The sequence below is a fragment of the Poeciliopsis prolifica genome, unplaced genomic scaffold (genome assembly GCF_027474105.1).
Source record: "Poeciliopsis prolifica strain line A6 unplaced genomic scaffold, Auburn_PproV2 SCAFFOLD038, whole genome shotgun sequence".
Lineage (NCBI taxonomy): Eukaryota > Metazoa > Chordata > Actinopteri > Cyprinodontiformes > Poeciliidae > Poeciliopsis > Poeciliopsis prolifica.
Window position 1 is genome coordinate 5,957,374 of NW_026562413.1, and position 17,901 is coordinate 5,975,274.

Consider the following 17,901-nt stretch of genomic DNA (forward strand, 5'->3'; position numbering starts at 1 on the left):
CTGCCCGCAGAACGACACGTGACCAGTCAGGCTGGATTTCATTTGAACTGTATAATATTTTCATGTAACACATGAAGGTGGGCTGAATATTAATGCTTTTGGCCTTTCCTACACCTGTAGTGGCTCTCAAAAGTGTGCACACCTCTCTTAAGACACCATAACAAGTTATTGTCCACTTTTAACGTGTTCAACAAACATCAGTTGTAGTCATAAATAATGTGATCCTGTGACCCTTTGTAGCCTGTAAATTTAGCAAATTAATAAATGTCAGGAAAGTCTTGAAAGTGTGTTTTTTTTTTTTGGAGTCATAAGGATTAATGGAGGGACTCTTAAGACTGAAAGCTGAAATTAAATCAGAAAGTGTTAAGAGTACTTGGGTGGACTCACTTATTTAACCTGCTTTGTTTTTAGACATTAAAGAAATCTATATTTTTCTTTCTGATAGATTTGTTTTTAACTTAGGTTGTACAGCATTTATGCCACATTAGCTCTGTAAAAGTGTTACAAAACTGGAAAATCCAGGATTTTAAAAGAGGCCCTACCTTCGACAACCATCTTTCCTATTGTTAAGTGAACACAATGCGATTTAAAAAAAAATGTTGCGTAAATTATCTTGAGGCATGAAACATGTTGGATATCCTTAGTTTTTGTATATAAACAAACCTTATTTCTCTTTTTACATCAATAGTGATCATCCATATCTATATATTTTTAATTTTTTTTATCAGGTGAAGGACTAATTGTGAGTTAAGCTGTAGATATGTCTATGTAGTTAAAAACTGTTGGCAAACCATTCGATCCAGTGTATAGAAGACACATTTTTACCAAAGTGAACAAAATTTCTCAACCCCAAATTATGTACAAATATATTTAATGAATCCTCACGCCAAAAACCTGAACAATAATCTTGCTTAATGTAGCTCAACTGCTTAAATGTAGGATGGATTAAACTTTGATTAGATCAGAAACATTTTTTAGGTTCTGCTTTTATCTAGAAGAGGCGCTAGATCTTCCATTGCAATGACCTCTCTGAAGAAGATAAGTGAACTAATCATCTTTATTTAGACATTTTAGCGGCTCTGTACTTCAGACAAAAAAGAAAGAGGTTGAATGATCTTACTTTACCCTGTTTCAGACGGTTCAAGCCTGCTGTGTGAGGACCTGGAAGATCTGGAAACAAAGGACACTAAGGAGAAGACGAGCAGAGGAAGGGAAGAAGAAGATGAGAATGCGTTAAATCAGAGAGATAATGAAGAGACGAGAGGGGAGACGGTGCATGGCAAGAGGAACGAGGGGGAGGAAAAAGGAGAAAATGAAGTTGTTGTGTCAGAGAAGGAACTGATGGAGACGGAGGAAGCGGAGCAGGTGAAGTCTGAGAGGAGCCTGCAAGCGGAGGATGAGGCGGCAGCACAGAATGTTCAGATGCAAGATAAAGAGACCGAGATTAGCAGCGAAACAATTGTTGATAAGCGAGCGAGTAAAAATAAAAAAGTCGCAGAAAAGAAAATTGCACAGAAAAAGAGCAGGAAGAGGCGAGGCAAGAAGCAAAACGAGCAAGCGAAAACGAGAAAAGGTGGAAAGGAGGATGTCGGTGTGATGTTGGAGGAGGAAAAGAAAAGCGAGACGCAGGAAGTCTCGGTGACGGCCTCAGAGGAGAGCTCAATTCAGTTTGATCCCTCTGTAGGCCTGATTAGTAGCTGTGAGCTGTCTGATCCCGTTTATCTGGGTATGGAGGCGACTGGGCTGTACTGCCCCCCGGCCCCTGTTCCAGTGCTGTACCCGGCCCAGCCACCAGTCCCCATCCAGTCTGCAGCGCCGCCATCACACGGTGGGACAAAACGACCCCACAGCCCCTCTCAGCCTCACTGTCTCCCCCAGAAGAGCTCCCAGCCGCTCCAGGTGAAGTATTGCTGCTGTCACCTCTCCTCCATCTTTTAAAACAAACCTTTTACAGATTTCTTTTATTGGGGCCTGCCATAGAAGAGCATAGGAGAGCCCTGAAATGCCTTCCAAAGCAAGGCATTTCAGTGCCTACATGCAATGCATGGAATGCCCCCATTACTCTACACCTCAAGATAACTGCCCCTTCTTTTCACTGTTAATGCGGCTCGTACTGCTGCGTGCACCCCCACAATATATACATCAAAAGATGCGGCTGCATCTCATGTGTGCGAGCCATTACTTCTATTGGCATTTCAAATAACCATGGTGACGTAAGTAGCAACAAAAACAAACAAAAACAAACCAAATTCAAATCAAAACAAATTCTAACTTGCACTGTTTTGTGTCAGTGACTCACACATGAGCATGTTTTCTGCTAACCAGGAGCCACAAAGTAAACATCTGATTTTTATTTTAGCAAAATTTACCAACTGTAAATTTCTTGTCTAAGCTGATAAGAGATTATGTTTCATAAACAATAATATTACTTGTTTTTAATTTGCTGTTAAGAGATTAGCAGTTTTTTTTCTGGTAGTGAACTGCCGTGAAGTATAAATAAAATGTTTACTTTTGCGTTGAATGTTGGTTTCATAATATATTTATCACCAATGACAAAAGTTTTTTCCCTTTTCTGAAAAATTTACCAACTGCACAATTCTTGTGAAGTAGTAACAACAATTGTTACCACTTAAGATAAATAGTATTTCAAAAGAGCAAAAGAAATCATGTTTTTTTTTCAACAATAATAATATTTGTTGTTAATATGTAGTTAAGCGATGTGAGTGTTTTCTGGTAACCAACTGCTGCAAAGATCATCTCAGTTTTAATTTAGCAAAATTTACCATGTGTAAATTTCTTGTGTCTAAGTAGATAAGCAGATGTCAAAAGAGCTTATGTTTTATGAATGATAATATTACTTACTATTAATTTGGTGTTAAGAGATGAGTGTTTTTTTCTTTTAACGAACTTACACAAAGTATAAATCAGGTTTTTACTTTTGCGTTTTGCATTTAGATTAACATTAGCATTTTGGCTAATTTTAGCTTATAGACTCATTTTAACATACTGAATGGAGAAAGTCCATGATGCTCAACATGCTTGTGACTCTCCACATGCTATTGAGAACATTGTAGCTTACTTTAGCATTGATGCTCATTTTTAGCATCAGATCGCTGGGTTCCAACCGATGGACACTTTGGCAGGCCCCGGTTAAATTTCTTCAGTCATTTTTTAGTTTATATTTAAGTTCTTCTGGTTTGACAGACCAAGTTCTGCTGAGTCTGATTTTAAATGTATTTTTTTTTATTTACCACACTCAGTTTTAATAATACTTCTGCATATTTTGGGGAAACTAACAGGTGTTTAATAACTCATTTGCCAGATATAATTACAGCCTAATGTGCATGAAATGATGCACACCTACAAATGTCTGTGTTATTAATGAAGCACCAGTGAAAATGCCATTTGGATATTAAAGCTTAATTTGAGGTGTGAAGTTATCATTTGGTAATGGAGCCTCTCTAAAGCTTACAGCGAGCTTGAGCAAACTCAGACTGTGTTCCCATTATATTCCAGTCAAAAGCAGCACCTTCACCATGAAATCTGTTTTCTTTTTGTTGTTCATACTTTGAGTTGCAAGAGTTAAGTTGCAAGAGTTAAAGTTCTTTTATTTCAGGATTCAACAGCTCTTTCCTAAGTTGAAGAGCAACACAAAGTACTGAAACTTAAAATTTTATCCCTCTGGCAATGATTATAAAATATAGCAAAAATTTCAGTTTTTTTCATCTTTAAATATAACACTGTCTTATAAACATGTCCCAGAAAAAATACACATTCGCTAGTCTATTTTATAAGTAGAAATAAAAAGAAGAAATAAAAACCTGTACCGCTAAGCAATTTATTCAATTCAGTATCCTAATATAGCGCCATTTCACAAACGTCAAATCAAAGTACTTTACAAAAGAATAATTTTAATTTTTGATTCTTGTTATCAAACCGTGCATACAGATAAATTTGCTCTTATTTTGTTTCAATAGGAATTTTAACTGTGACTTTTGACAATAAAGTATCATATTTTTAGACATAAAAGAGATAATGATTCAAAAAACACACTGAACATGTTTTTGTATGTGGCGTTTCTGCATTTCATTTATGTTAAAATACCTACGATGAGGATATTTTTAAGTGGCTGCAGACGAAGAACCGTCGATGTTGGCTAATTAAGCTAGTTTATTTTTGACTGGACTCTGGACATCAGCCAGGCAAAGAGGGATTAAATGATTGTTGTTGTATCCATCAATCCTCCCTCTTTGTCTATTTCAAGTTGACTTTAATGTGCTTTTCTGGAAAGAAAGACATAGCTGTGCACAATGAAGATCTGCTTAAGTGTGAGTGGCCGTCTGTCACAAAGCCTAATGTGTAAAGAGCTGGTCTAATGAAGGAGATTTTCAGTGCCTAACGAAATGCTGAAACTTGTCACAACTCGCCCATTTCCAATCACTAGCCAAACTACCAGTGCATCTCTAATTGATTATACCAGTATTTTAAATGTCAAATGTCCAAAACTTGTTTTGATCTGTTCATTTAGTGATTATTTCAGTCAAATTATGCCTTTTAAATGTTTGTCATCCTGGGTGAGCATGATGTTTATACAGATTAGGGAGAATGGTGGGGCTCAGTCAGGTAATTTATAACTTTATTTACTAATATCCTCCCATTTTGGATACGTTTTGTAGAAAAACAAATATATTTTCACACTTTAATAAATGTCTTGCAGTGGCAATTTTATACATAAATGATAAAGATAAATGCCTTATTAAGAAATGCGTTCTAGATGATATAATCAACTTAAAAACAAGTCTTACGTAATTGCAGGTCTCTTTTTTCTTTTAATGGACGAAGCAATTAACACAAAACTGAGGAAATCATTATCTGCTTCCTGCAGCCCCTGTGTAGACATATAAGTTGTGCATAAGAAACATAATCAGCTAACACTGGGAATTAATAGCTTGGTCCTTAAAGTCCAAAGCCAGCTTCTATTGTTAGGAAATCACAGCAGCATCACTTTAAGATGGTTGTAATGTTCAAAAGACAGGATATCATGTTGATATCAGTAGGTTGCCTCTATAGGCTAGATGAGCCTTAAATGTGATTTAAGCATTTTCCAAGTATGACAAACGCTTTTATATTCCTGTACATTTATCCCTGCTCCCTTGTGTGTGCGTGTTTTTTGTTTTTGTTTTTGGCTCTATATTTCAAGGATTTCCACTGTAGATTTATCTGCCACAAATTCATAGTTAGACTTTAAAATTGTCTTCTGAAAAAAAAAAAAAGATTAATTTTGTTTTCTTAAAAAGAAGCCATACAGGTAAATAAATGGTAATAACCAATGATTTGACAGGAGATCGTGCTTGAGTTGATGCTGATTTGGATCGTTGCAGATAGAGATAAGTCAAGTGTGCTCCACCCGACGCTCCATCCGATGCAGCAACAGAGGCCGAGGCCGGGCGCTCAGCTGTCCTGTGCCGCCAGGGTCCGAATTGTTGGACTGCATCCCACTACCACCTGCCCCACGGAAGAAGACACGGACGCTCTACAGTACAGGTAGAGGGTGTCTGCTTCATACACACACCATTATTTAGCTTCATTACAAAGACAATCATCTCAACAATGTGACACATGTGCAAGAAAATATCTGAATAACAAGGTATGTTTAAAATGATAGAAAACAAAGAAGGTGCAATCACCTGGAAAGACAAGAGATCCCACCGTTAAAACAAAGCTGTTGTCGCAGCTTTTGATTCAGCTTTAGGAGTCGCCGTTCTTTGGCAGAAGTCTATCAGCAGACCACATCAAGCCAATACTTGCTGGTCTTTTACAAGCACGTAAAAGTTCCCAAAATGATCAGATTGACACGAAACACTGACGTTTAACAGAGCATGCATGTTGTGGCACGACGACATCCCACGTTTTGAACATCTCAGAGCTCTGACCATCTGGAATGGAAAAAATATGAGGCAAAATGCAAACCTATCAAGATGTGGCCATCTACTTATAGTGACACGGGTAGCGTCAGCCAAGAGGCTGGCTCTTACTCTGAATATTTAATTCCTAGAGTGCAAAATGGTGGGAACAGCATCATGCCGCGGGTGACAGGAAGCTGTTACTGTTTACACAAAATGAGTAAAACTAAATAGAAAAGGCAGCAGTGAAACAAAAGTGGTTGGATATTGCAAAGACATTAGGTGTCCCTTTCTCATGCATCAAGAACTACCATTCAGTAGTTTAGATTAGCCTATGTATCTGTCTAAAGTCAAACTTGGCACATGGCATGACTTGAAAAATTGACGTTTACAAACACGCTTTATGTAATTGGACTGAGTTTGAGCTTTTTTTGCAAAGCTAGTGGAGATGCACTCCAAAACGCTTAAAACTGTAATTTTGCAAAATAAAGGAAGAATAAGAATCTTATCAATGGGTTTTTTTTCCCTGAGAAATTTTTAAAATCATGTATAATAGTTGTAGTGTTTCACAATTAGACACATCTTTGTCACATGAAATCCTTCTTAGATGAAATGTGTGATTGTAATTCAAAAATGCTACAGTGTTCAAAGTGTTTTTTCAAGTAGTTGATGTGTGTATTTGGGTGTTTCAGACCAGCTGGAGCATTTAGAGGCGTTGTTCCAGGAGGATCATTATCCTGACGCAGAGAAGAGGAAGATTATTGCTGCGTCAGTCGGTGTCACCCCTCAGAGGATTATGGTCAGATCATCCTTCTGCTCTTATGATCTCCACAACTAATTAATTATTTGGTCATTTCCTTTCTACAACAAAGAATTTCATTATTGAATTTAATTTTGCTAGTTATTTTTCATCCGTTTAAAATCAGTTTCTTTGTTCACTCACTGTAGTTTTTAAACTGAAATTGATTTAATCCTGTTCTTCTCCGTGTTGCTGTTTATCAGGTTTGGTTTCAGAACCGCAGGGCGAAGTGGAGGAAAGTGCGTTCCATTACAGCTAAGGCTGAAAGTGCACTGAGCAGAGTTGAACACAGTATGAATAGTCCAAATCATAAAATCAATCCTCATTTAGCTATGCTGACGTCCAGCAGGTACTTCAGGAAGAACCTAATATTCACTGATTGCATTTTAGGTAACATTTCAAATTTACCATTTGTAGTTCATCTTTTTTTTTAACTGTTTAGGAAAGGACTGCCTCCTTTTCCTGGTCATATCGCAGCTTCAGTACCTCAGATTGCCTCTGCAACTGCTTTTCCCACACTGTCCACTCAGACGCCATCCTCCTTCAGCAGCCTGTTGGAGAGTTTTAACAGCCCAGGTACGTAAACAGCTATTAATAGAACTGATATGTCCCAGTGCCTTTAGTTACAATGCATTTGTGTTGTATTCACGCTATCCTTCTTTCTTTACTCTTCTTTCAGGTCTTCTCTTCCATCTTTCTTGCATTTTCCCCCCTTTCTTTTCTGTCTCCATGCCCTTTACATTTGAAATAAACCCAAAGCAAATTCTACTAAAGTTTTATATACATAACGAGTGGGGTGTCATAGTGACAGCAATAATCCTACACTTGTGAGTGTAAACTTGTTGGCCCCAACTTGATACTCAGACAAGTCTGAGTGCCACAATGTTAAACAGGATCTTTTAGAAAGAAGGAAAGCATTTTTTTTTTCTGATTCGATACAAGCTGCAGTTTTTGAAAGTTAATTAGCTGTGAAGTAATTAGTTTGTGATCAGTTGCAAACCCAGCTCTGACTGATTGTGTTATTAAATAAAATTCGTTCATGCTTTTCATAAGGATAACTATCCAAACACCAGTTTAACAGTTGGGTGCATCCACATCAGTCCTGTTTAATTGAACTCTAATTTCTTTTCTTAGAAAGTCCGGTTTGTTTTGGGAGGTGTGAATGTGTAATCGAATTCTGATGTGGACCCAAAAAGCAAAGTCTGATCTGCCTAAAAACCTAGGTCTTGGTTCAGTTGAAATTAAGTCTTGTGTGATTTGAATTCACATGTGAACGCCAAGTGAACTGGAAACCTCTCCAAAAGCAGGAAGCTGACTAAAGCAAATGGCTTTCTGGTTAAATGCAACCAAAACGAACATGCGAGTTGAACGCTGGACGGCGAAATAGCTTGTGGTCTTTAGCCAAAGACAAAAGGAAAATCCTGCAAACGCTAAAATCTGATGCCATTCAAATTTTGTTTGCATTTCACGAAGCAGGATGTTGCGTTCAATGTCTTCTTCAGAAGTTTTTAGATCATTTCCTTCAGTTGATCGAAGCTGAAGGAAAAGGTTTGGGTCGTTTGACGCAGAGTGAAAACAAATCGCCCCAGCTGAAAATGGAACAAATGTTGTACTTTGGTCCCCAATTGGCCAGAGTCCACTGGACTACATGATGCCTCAGCTTCATCTGTTTATTTCTGGTCTGGTCTTTTGAGAGAACATACATCTACTTCTACGACATCATCTGCAGCCCACTCTCTTGGGGATGAATGAAGGAATACATTTTCAGCTCTTTCACAAGGTGCTTTGTCTTAGCTCGACAGAATTTAACTGTGGCTCTGTTTTGACCTTATTGTTTGTATTTCTAAGTGTCAGCAGAAGGTAGTGGTCAGACAAGTGATGCTTTGAATTGCTTCCTTCAACTACTGCTATGTTTTAACAAACAGTTTATTCTTTAGTATATTGTGATAAGTTGTTCTTGATGTATGGGATTTTTTTTACACATTTGTTTTGTCTTGAAGGTCAGAGTAGAGGGAGAGAAATGAGCTCGGGGAATTTGCCAGAGTATCATCCCCCCCGTCCCATGCACAGCCCTCCCCCCCTGCGACGAGCCAGCCTCCCTCTTTTTCCTCCCGTGTTTAACTCCGTCACACCGACTCCGTCTCTCCTCAACACCCCAGCCCAAACCCCACCTCTGTTTCTCGATGCTCTTGAGAGCGGCGCCTCCTTGGCTCATTTCGATACCCAGAATGACACCAGGTAAGTTTAAAACTCAGTAAACTGCGTTGTGAGTACTAGAGAATAGTTCAAACATGAAGAAGTGCAACAACTGACAGGGAGACTGAGCGTAGGCAGAGAGGGATCCTGTGAAATGATGACGGCTCACACAGAGACGGTTGTACGAGAGAGTGGGTGACAGCTGGTGGTCTGAAATATTTCAGACGTCACACTGCGAGACTGTTGTAGTTAATGAATTGATTTGAATAAAGTCAGCTTTGTTTTACAGCGTCTTGAGTTTCCACCAATGAAATGGGAGACTCAAAATGCAACACAGAGCAAGACCTACTTTGAAAAATATGTAAGCAATCAGTTGACCCAAATTACATTTATATATGTTGGAACTAGAAAAAGATAGGATTTTGAAAGGCTGTATTGGGTTTTATTTTCACTTTAAGTTAACATATAAAGAATATGTTGTTGCTGCTTTGGGGTATTGAGGGAAAAAAAATATTGGAACAAATCTGAGAACCTCCAACCTTTACCACAAACATTACCTGTGAACACTGTAGCTGCTGAGCTGACAGTTTCTTGGACTGATGGTACTGGAAGCTTAAACCTAGTAGTGCTTTGTCAGCAGCATCCAGTTAAACCTCTGGTGGAGCTCAGTGGATATATACCCATATTTGTTAATGTGTCTTTTGTGATCCTGCAGCTCACTCTTTGACTTTGCGGAGAAGCTGAGCCAGCAGAGCAGCTCCTTGTCTTACCAGCTTCAAAACTCCTTTCCCACCAGCCAGCATCAGCCTCAAACATCTGTACCTCACATGACCTACCTTACTCCATCGCCCTACCTCACCCCCAACCCTCCAGATTCCAACCCTACCTCCTACCTTACGTTTGGACCTGGAGGAAGCTCGGCTGGACTGGTCACATACTCAGCAGGTGGTCACACCTACTTTCCGTCCCAGAGGACCGGACAGATCCTGCTGCAGCAAATCGGCCACCATGGTGAGATGCTGGGTTGAGACCAAAGCTGTTTGGAAACTCATTAAATGTGTAGCAGAGAATAAGCATGCAGTTAGTTGTCTACAGCCTCTGAATCCTTGCTGAATTTAAAGCAGCATTACAGAAATCTCACTCAATTAAATGCAGTAATTGCTCAGAGCTGCAGATTGTGTTTGCTGTTCATCGCTGCAAACAATCTTTTCAAATTCTTGCTGCTGAGAAGGGCTGGTGCCCGCATGACGGATAATCTGCACATCTGTGAAAGCACTGAGATACGGGCTGTAAAGCAACATATGGTCCTACACCTGTAACTAATATAAATGAGCTGAGATGGGTCAAAAATGTGCCTGACAAAGCTTTGATTATGTGAGCAGCTGAATAACAATAATAATGTCAGTATATTTTGTAAGTTTGTCTTCATTTTCCTCATTCTTGCAGAATTCAAATATTTCAGCTAGAAAATCAAAAAAATCTGAGAAAGAGAAACCACATACTCGCATACATAATCAGTGTTTTGTCAAAATCACAAGATCTGCATTCAGATGTTTCTGTCTGCAAGTTATTCAATCAAAATTTAATCATGTTCAAAGACTATATATTTATTATATATTCCAAGAATTATGCTCAGTGAATTCAAAGCCCTTTTTCTGACTGTTCATATAATTGGCATTAATAACAATAGCACATTCAGATATTGTATACATTATAATTTTCATACATTTGTTGTACATATTGGTGAACTGATGCAGAAATGGTTTATAAATGAATGGCACTTGATTTTTAAAGAATCTGTAATTATGTAACATAATTAAATTCAGGTTGATTACTTTATGTATTTTTCTCATTGGAAACCGGTTCTAATGCCAAAGAACATAGGAAATGATCCTGTTCTGTGTTTTAAGAAATGTAAGCTATTTCTGAAAAGTTGTTTCTCCTCATTGACTAAATTCAAATTTGCTGCTCCCTGACTGCATGGCGCTCTGAGCATGGAGCCGGAATGAACTGCTTAATTTATAATCGGACACATTTTGTGTTGGTCTTTGGGATCTGTGTGTACATCACCACGGAGGATAAAATGTATGACAAGACTGGCAGATGAGAATGAAGAAGCTGGCTGACAGCTGCAGTGCAGTAAGACGTTTGTGAGAACCAGCAGCAGCTGTTGGGCTTAATGAGAGATTCGGGACGAGAAAGAGAAAAAGATATGATGGGAACTGAATAAGGAATAGCATCCAGATGAAATCGGTTCATCTGAGCTGCTTTTCAGGGCTCGACTCTTTATCTTTTGGAGTTTCCATAGTGGTGAAATGATGGCCGCTCCTTACTGGACATAGTTTCAATCAATCAAAAGTTTGGACACTTTCTCAATCACTTGTAATGGGAGGTTGTCCAAACCTTTTCAGCCAACATAGGAAACAATTATTGCTATTCTGTTTATAATTTTTTTTTTTACTTTATTGAAATAATTGTGCTACTTCTAAGCCTCATTTCTCATTTTTAGTGTACATTGAGAGTCTCCTCCAGGTTCATAACCCACAGGGAATGCTGATACTTCAGCGATGAACTCTTCCTCAGAAAGCGCTTACACTGCAACTGTTTCCCATAATATAGCATGTTGTGGGTGTCATGACAGCAGCACTGGATGGTGAAATGTTCCATAAAAAAAAGTTCAGTCGAAATTCCTGCTCTTGGTGTTTTTTTTTCTCAATTAAAAGCTTATTTGCTGTAGTTTTCGTTTTTAATTGTTTTCTTTTTCCTTTGCCAGGTGGGGTGGCATCGTACCAGTCGTATCCATGGAGTAACTTGTACAGTCAGCCGGGCATCCATCAGCGCACCCAGTGTCCCTCCGCCTTCTCAGCCAGCTTGGGATCCGGTCAAGACCACCAGACCCCCTCTACCTCCAGCCTGCCTGTCCATCCTGGCTTTCAGGTCGGGGAGCATAACCTTTCACATACAAACTTGCACCAAGCAGCAGAAACCCAGTCACACATTCCCACCAGCACCGCCGTCCTCCCACCAGTGTCCACTCTGCGACCCTCCTGTCTCAGAGCTGAGACTACTCCGACCTGTTCTTCATCGCTGCTTCCCCCTCAGGTCCGCTCCACATCTCCTCAAAGCCCTTCAGCTCCCTCTTGTGTTAAATTGGAGTATGACAGCCCTCAAGAGATTCACAGCCACTTCCACTGTGATTTCTCCCCAATACAGTTTTGAATCCATGTTTGAGTTTGCCATGTGTGTAAATAGTGTAACATTTTTGTATATTTTGTATTATTAATATAGTCTTCTCAGTGGAAATGTTTGTATCTTAATACTCTGTAGGGCTGCATAAAGCTCAGCTCCAATAAAAGCAAATGGAAAGGTTCATTTTATTTGCTTAAATTGCATTTCAAACAGATCTGCTAACAAATCGTATACATTTTTATTCAAGACACTTTTGTTTTGGACCTTAAGTGCACAACTTGGTTCTTATCCTGTAAAACTTAACAAGCATGCACATGTTTTCGAATTAATCTTGGGTATCATAAAGGCGAATTGGTACTGAGCAAGGACATGCTAAAAATAGAAAGGTGTAAACAAATACAAAAGTAAAACCTTAGTCAGTTCTGTTTTCATTTTATTCAAATTTACAATAAGATGTAGGATTGTTCGATGCCCATTTTTGAAAATTTATATAATCTACTGTGGCGTGAGGCAAAGTGGTTGCACAAGAATTAGAAACACAACCATGTCACTTTCAGTTTAAATGTTCTTAAAAAAAGAAATCAGGAAATTTGTTCCCTTCTTTTATATAATCACAATAATTTTAGCTAATGAAACACTACCATGATTCACTTGACTGGAAGTCTGGAGGTTTTGGGAAGTGGGATCAGGTTTCTCAGGAACATTGACAGAAACTGGTTTCTGGTTATGAAACACATTTTCAGTTGGTTAAACATCCATAGGGAGATTTAAGTACTAACTATGCTTTTCATAAAGTGCTGGTATTTTGGAGAAACCCCTTGTAATAACTGTTTTAATTGTTAGAATTGTTCTTATTTGAATAGTTTTTACTGCAAACAGCTGCTAGTTTGTAATTTTTTTCTGAGTGCCTACTTTGCAGTAAGAGTTGAATAATTTTAGATGCATCTGTTTTTGAAATGCTAAAACATGAACAGGTGCTAAAAATGTTGCTTTGAGTTCAGAACTGTGGAGATTCTGGTCAAGTTAAATATCCACAAGTTCTGGCTTATAAATGGCAAGTCAGTGTTTGCTGTTGCCTTAAAAAATGTTGAACATTTAACCAGCCCTTTTAGTTTCTGCCACCTGGATATTTCAGGACATTACACCCAGTCAGAAACCCTGATAAAACTTTCCAGCCCATCCAAAGTGTTTCCTTCCAACATCCAGATGCCAGACATAAATAAGTATATTTTCTCCTGAGGGCGAGAATGAAAAACAGATCTGGTGCAAGATCAGTATAATACCTAATTCTGGGTGCTAGACAAACTAATAAAATATGAGTTAGAAAACTAATTTCATCAACTTATTTAAAAAAATAATAATAAAAAAATGCTTTTAAGGTAATTATAACAAAGGAGGTCTATTAGAAGGTTTAAAAACTACATGGTTGTTTATTATGAAGATTGATCAGGTCAGGCAGGAGAGCATAGTGTGTTTAGAAATACTTGCATGTTATAAAATGTGAAAATCTGGATATTTGTTTCAGACCTCGGAGCTTCATCTTGACTACAACCTAACCCCACCAGTGGGCACTGTTTAGTCATGTGCAAAGATCCTGGACTCTCGGTTAGCAGGGTGTGTTTGAGACGTCTCCCCACTGGAGAAGAGAAGTTGGTGGATATGCGACTAATCCGATGCAGTGAAATATGGGTGGATCCGTCGTTGGAACTCAGGCATCCCAGACATTCGTAGATATACAGGCCTGATCCTTAATCTGTGTTGCCATCTGCTGTGTTTGCACACTAACTGCACTTTCTGCTCTGTTTAATCTTAGTATGCAAGGCAGTAACAGGAGCATGTGGAAACCAAATCCCTGTATGAATCTCTGCCTCTGAAACAGCTGAAAACATTTTCCCTCAGACTAGAATTAAAAAAGAAAAAAAAAAAAAAAAAAAAAACCTTTGAGGAACAGAGTGCCAGGTTTTCTCCCAACAGTGCGAGTAAAACAAAAAACTTTCTTGTTGGAACTCCACTTAATATTCTATGCCCATAGCTCTCCAATAACACAGAGCTTAGATGATAGAGGAGGAAAGAGAAAGGACTATTTGATGATGAGGTGGAGGTGGTGGTAGGGACCAAAGGGGGAGTTCGTAAAGGAGATAACAGGAGCAAAGGCAGCGAGTTGGCCTGGGAACAAGGGAGGAGAACAGGGATGAGCTGTTGCTGAGGGACGAGAGGAGGATATTGGGTAGTCTCTGCCAGCCGGCGTGGGAGGGAGACAACGGTGGAGGGGATGAAGAGAGAGAGAGTGTGCGTCGGTGGAACAGGGAGGTTTGGGGATGAACAGAACTGTTGGTTATGTAAGAAATGAACCTCTCTCTTTCTTCCTGCATGCTGGCTGCGGAGCTGTTATAGTTGGCAGGGGAAGAGCAGCATAAACACGCAAATTCGCACACGCATAAAAATTTCTCCTGTACAAACACACACTCACTCTCTCTCTCTCTGTTTCTCTCTCTCTCTCTCTCTCACACACACACACACTGCTTCTCTTCCAGAAGGAAGAGTGAGAGCTCTGTTCAGACGTTCTGCAGCGATGTTTTCACTCGGGATCGTATTTTACTTCAAGGTGAAGTTTGACACACTACACGTCTTCTTTTGGTGCGCGCCGACTCAAAACTGCTTCATATTCATGTGTCATGTGACTGAGGCCAGCTTCATGTCATTAATTTTTCCAGGACTTCCCTCGTATGAACAAAGGAAGCTCAGAAGCACAGCTGCCTTTGAGGATGTGTGTGTGTGTGTGTGGGAGCGCAGGTATGGGATGCTTCAGTCCAGCCCGCTCCCCAGCTTGTCAATATTTGCTCAGTACTCTGAGATTTGAAGAAAGGCAACTTGTTTCAATATTTATGGATGTGGTCAAAAACATGAAATCCTCCCAGTCTTTCCAAACCTTGTGACAGTGCAAACGGGCACACGGCCTGACCGAGCGGCCTTGGACTGCTCTGTTAAATCAAATATTGCTGTATATTGAAAGCGGTGAACAGGGTTTATTAATATAACAGACTGAAAGCAAGGAGGTCGGTTACAGAATAAGGAGACAAACACTGATCAATTTAAAAATGAAGGCAAACAGCACAAAATATCTCACCTCGCTGCTGATGGTAAATATTTCTGTTTTGCTGTGGACAAAACATGCGCGATGCCACACAGCGAGGCTCTGATGGAGTCGTTTGATTCACACTGGTTTCCACTCAGATGCAAATAAAGCGGCAGAGCTATTGTGAGGAATACTTTCTGAAATCAAACAGGCCAGCACGGTTTGCTTTGGCAGAGAAAAGAGGAGTTCCAGGAACATTTACTTTCTCTGGAAAAAAAAACAAAACAAAAAAACCCCCCAGCAAACACGCCAAATATGCATGCTAGATAAATAAACAGGTGAAAAAGTGAGTTCCAGTAAGGACTGGTTTTGAAATCATTTTATATTCCGTAGAAAAATACCTAAATGCATTTATCACATCAACATATCTCGCTATATTTTACATTTATATATTTTTTGTGAACCAACAAAAAGTAGTACATACATGAAGACAGAAAATGAGTTAACATTTTCTTAAAATCTGAAAAGCGTTGTGTGCATTTGTACATTATTCACTTTTAGTACAATATCTCTAAAACGGGCAAGTGCAGCAAATTTCCTTGCTGATTAGGAAAGCCTATGATGACAACCCAGGAAAACAGCCAATGGGTCAGAAAGGGCAGCTCGTCAAGTACCACTTCATGGAGCACTATTCAATATCTTTACTAAAAATGTAGCGCGTTAAAAACCTCAAAACCTGATAAAACAGCTGTCAACTCAGCAAAGGAGAAGGTTTAGTTTTTCTTTCAATGTCCCTTCAGGAGCTCCGTACAAAACGCATCGATTTTATAGAAATAAACTGGAAGCCAGTAACTGATGCTGATGGATTTATATATATATATATTTAAAACAATCATTTCTTGATTTCCCTAATGAAAAACCGGATGTGTGGACTGAAGTCATGTGAATGAAGTTGGACTCGAGTCACAAATATAACAATAGTGGAAAAAGTGACACAAGTGCTGCCAACGGTCATTATGTGTTAAAAATGTTTAGGTATTGTACCAGAAATTAAATCAGTACGTCCACAACAAATCTTTCAAAGGTCTTTGAATTAAAATATGATTTTGAAACAGGTCTGTGTTTATTTTGCTTACCATAGCCCAAGTTGGGTTTCTTTCTGATGTCCATACCAATTATATCCATTATACAGTGGAGCACAAGGATGAAAACTGTCCAACAGATGATCTTTGATTAAAAAAAGCACTTATAAACAAATTCAACATGGAATGAACTGTTAAGAATCATTTGGTGAACTGGTCATTGGATATGAAATTTCAAATACTCAAATGTCTCTAAATTGAAACTCTTTAGTGTTGATTGTTTTATAAGATACTGATGGATGGAGGTAGAACTTCTTGTTTGGGTTCAGTTCAATCTGCCAAGATGACAAAATTACATAACCACAGGTGTGTGTGTGTTTTTTCCTATCCCCTTCAATACACTAATACAAATAACTGTGTGTTATTCCGACGAAGGCATAAAAAACCCCCCTTCGCCCCAGAGATGACATGAAGTCCCAGAAAAAGATGTTGCCCATTTCATCCTGAACCCATCATCATGCTTAACACGTAGCGTTTCCAGTTAGCTGCTCTGCTGCTCATTGAGGAGAAAATCTGTTCAGGTAGTTTCTGTACTGTACAGGTCGCTCCCCTCAATTGCGGCTTGTCTGTGGTGTGTGTGTGAGGTGTGTGTGAGGTGGTGATGGTCGGGGGAAGGGGGAAGCGTTACGGAGGAATGCAGAGTAGAGAGGGTGGGGAGGAGCGGGACGTTGAAGGGAAAAGAGGGGTCTCTGTTTTAGTTTAGAAAGATTAAAGAAGTGTATAGGAGCTTCTTGATGAAAGTGTGTTTTTACAGTGTGTTTGCTCCGCTGGGGCCCTTGCCCTGCTGACACGAGACAGAAGTCAACGCAGGGCTCAAAGAAAAAGTCTCATTAGTTTCATTAGAAATATTAAATTTTTACAATTCTTTTTTTGCATGTTTTAGGGGTACAACAGATTTAACTTGGGACAAAGTTTATTGAAAATGTTTTTGACCAATGGATAAATGACAGAAGTTCACAAAATGGTGGTTATTACATACTGTACTCAGCAGTCAGGAAGTAGCTTGTACTTTTGAATTTGAACAGAAACTCACACACACGCACACCCGTCATGCAGAACACTGTAGGCTGTGTATGATGGCTCTCGTTCACTTCCGTCCCACAAACGTGTGTTTGCCATACGAGTGGACATGGGGAGAAAAGAGGAATTCATGTTGGTGTTTATTTGAGCTTTGGCCAAATCCAACCTGAAGCTGCAGAGCTGGCGCTCACGCTGTGCACCGAGCCCCAGTTGGTCCTGCACCCCCAGCGAGACGCACACATACACACACACACACACACACATCTCCTGCTGCACACACGTTCACCTGGACGTCCTAGTCATATCAAGTGTTTGTATTTCCTTGCCCACCATTTAGGTCCTTCCCTGGCAGGTATTTCCCTTCCTTTCCCGCACACACACACACACACACACACACACACACACACACACACACACACACACACACACACACACACACACACACACACACACATGCACACCCACGCACACACAGGTACCCACACTGTAGGTCTGGAGAGAGGGGGGTGCGGGGGGGTTCTGTATGTGGGCAGAGTGCATGAAGCTCTTGCATTGATAACCTGCAGCTCAGCCTCA

General features: G+C 39.5%; 2 protein-coding genes across 2 annotated transcripts; both read left to right on the top strand.

Annotated features, from left to right (window-relative positions):
* Positions 1-1,259: 1,259 nt before the first annotated feature.
* nobox (NOBOX oogenesis homeobox) lies at positions 1,260-6,988 on the top strand. The gene is made up of 5 exons (XM_055053672.1): positions 1,260-1,899; positions 5,382-5,544; positions 6,596-6,702; positions 6,906-6,941; positions 6,983-6,988. The coding sequence occupies exons 1-5, from the start codon at positions 1,342-1,344 to the stop codon at positions 6,986-6,988; spliced, it is 870 nt and encodes a 289-aa protein (XP_054909647.1). The 5' UTR covers positions 1,260-1,341.
* Positions 6,981-13,677, top strand: LOC129375135 (homeobox protein NOBOX). Its single transcript, XM_055054021.1, has 6 exons — positions 6,981-7,051; positions 7,145-7,278; positions 8,703-8,940; positions 9,614-9,909; positions 11,672-11,835; positions 13,613-13,677. The coding sequence occupies exons 1-6, from the start codon at positions 6,996-6,998 to the stop codon at positions 13,664-13,666; spliced, it is 942 nt and encodes a 313-aa protein (XP_054909996.1). The 5' UTR covers positions 6,981-6,995; the 3' UTR covers positions 13,667-13,677.
* The last annotated feature ends 4,224 nt before the right edge of the window (positions 13,678-17,901 follow it).

What these genes read in the sequence shown, in the direction of transcription:
- nobox (XM_055053672.1), top strand. Translation starts at nt 1,342, where the DNA reads ATGGAGACGGAGGAAGCGGAGCAGGTGAAGTCTGAGAGGAGCCTGCAA. An exon ending in ACGGACGCTCTACAGTACAG is followed by an intron (nt 5,545 to 6,595) that starts GTAGAGGGTGTC and finishes TGGGTGTTTCAG; the next exon opens with ACCAGCTGGAGCATTTAGAG. An exon ending in TCACCCCTCAGAGGATTATG is followed by an intron (nt 6,703 to 6,905) that starts GTCAGATCATCC and finishes GCTGTTTATCAG; the next exon opens with GTTTGGTTTCAGAACCGCAG.
- LOC129375135 (XM_055054021.1), top strand. Translation starts at nt 6,996, where the DNA reads ATGAATAGTCCAAATCATAAAATCAATCCTCATTTAGCTATGCTGACG. An exon ending in GGAGAGTTTTAACAGCCCAG is followed by an intron (nt 7,279 to 8,702) that starts GTACGTAAACAG and finishes TTTGTCTTGAAG; the next exon opens with GTCAGAGTAGAGGGAGAGAA. An exon ending in CTGTCCATCCTGGCTTTCAG is followed by an intron (nt 11,836 to 13,612) that starts GTCGGGGAGCAT and finishes TATTTGTTTCAG; the next exon opens with ACCTCGGAGCTTCATCTTGA.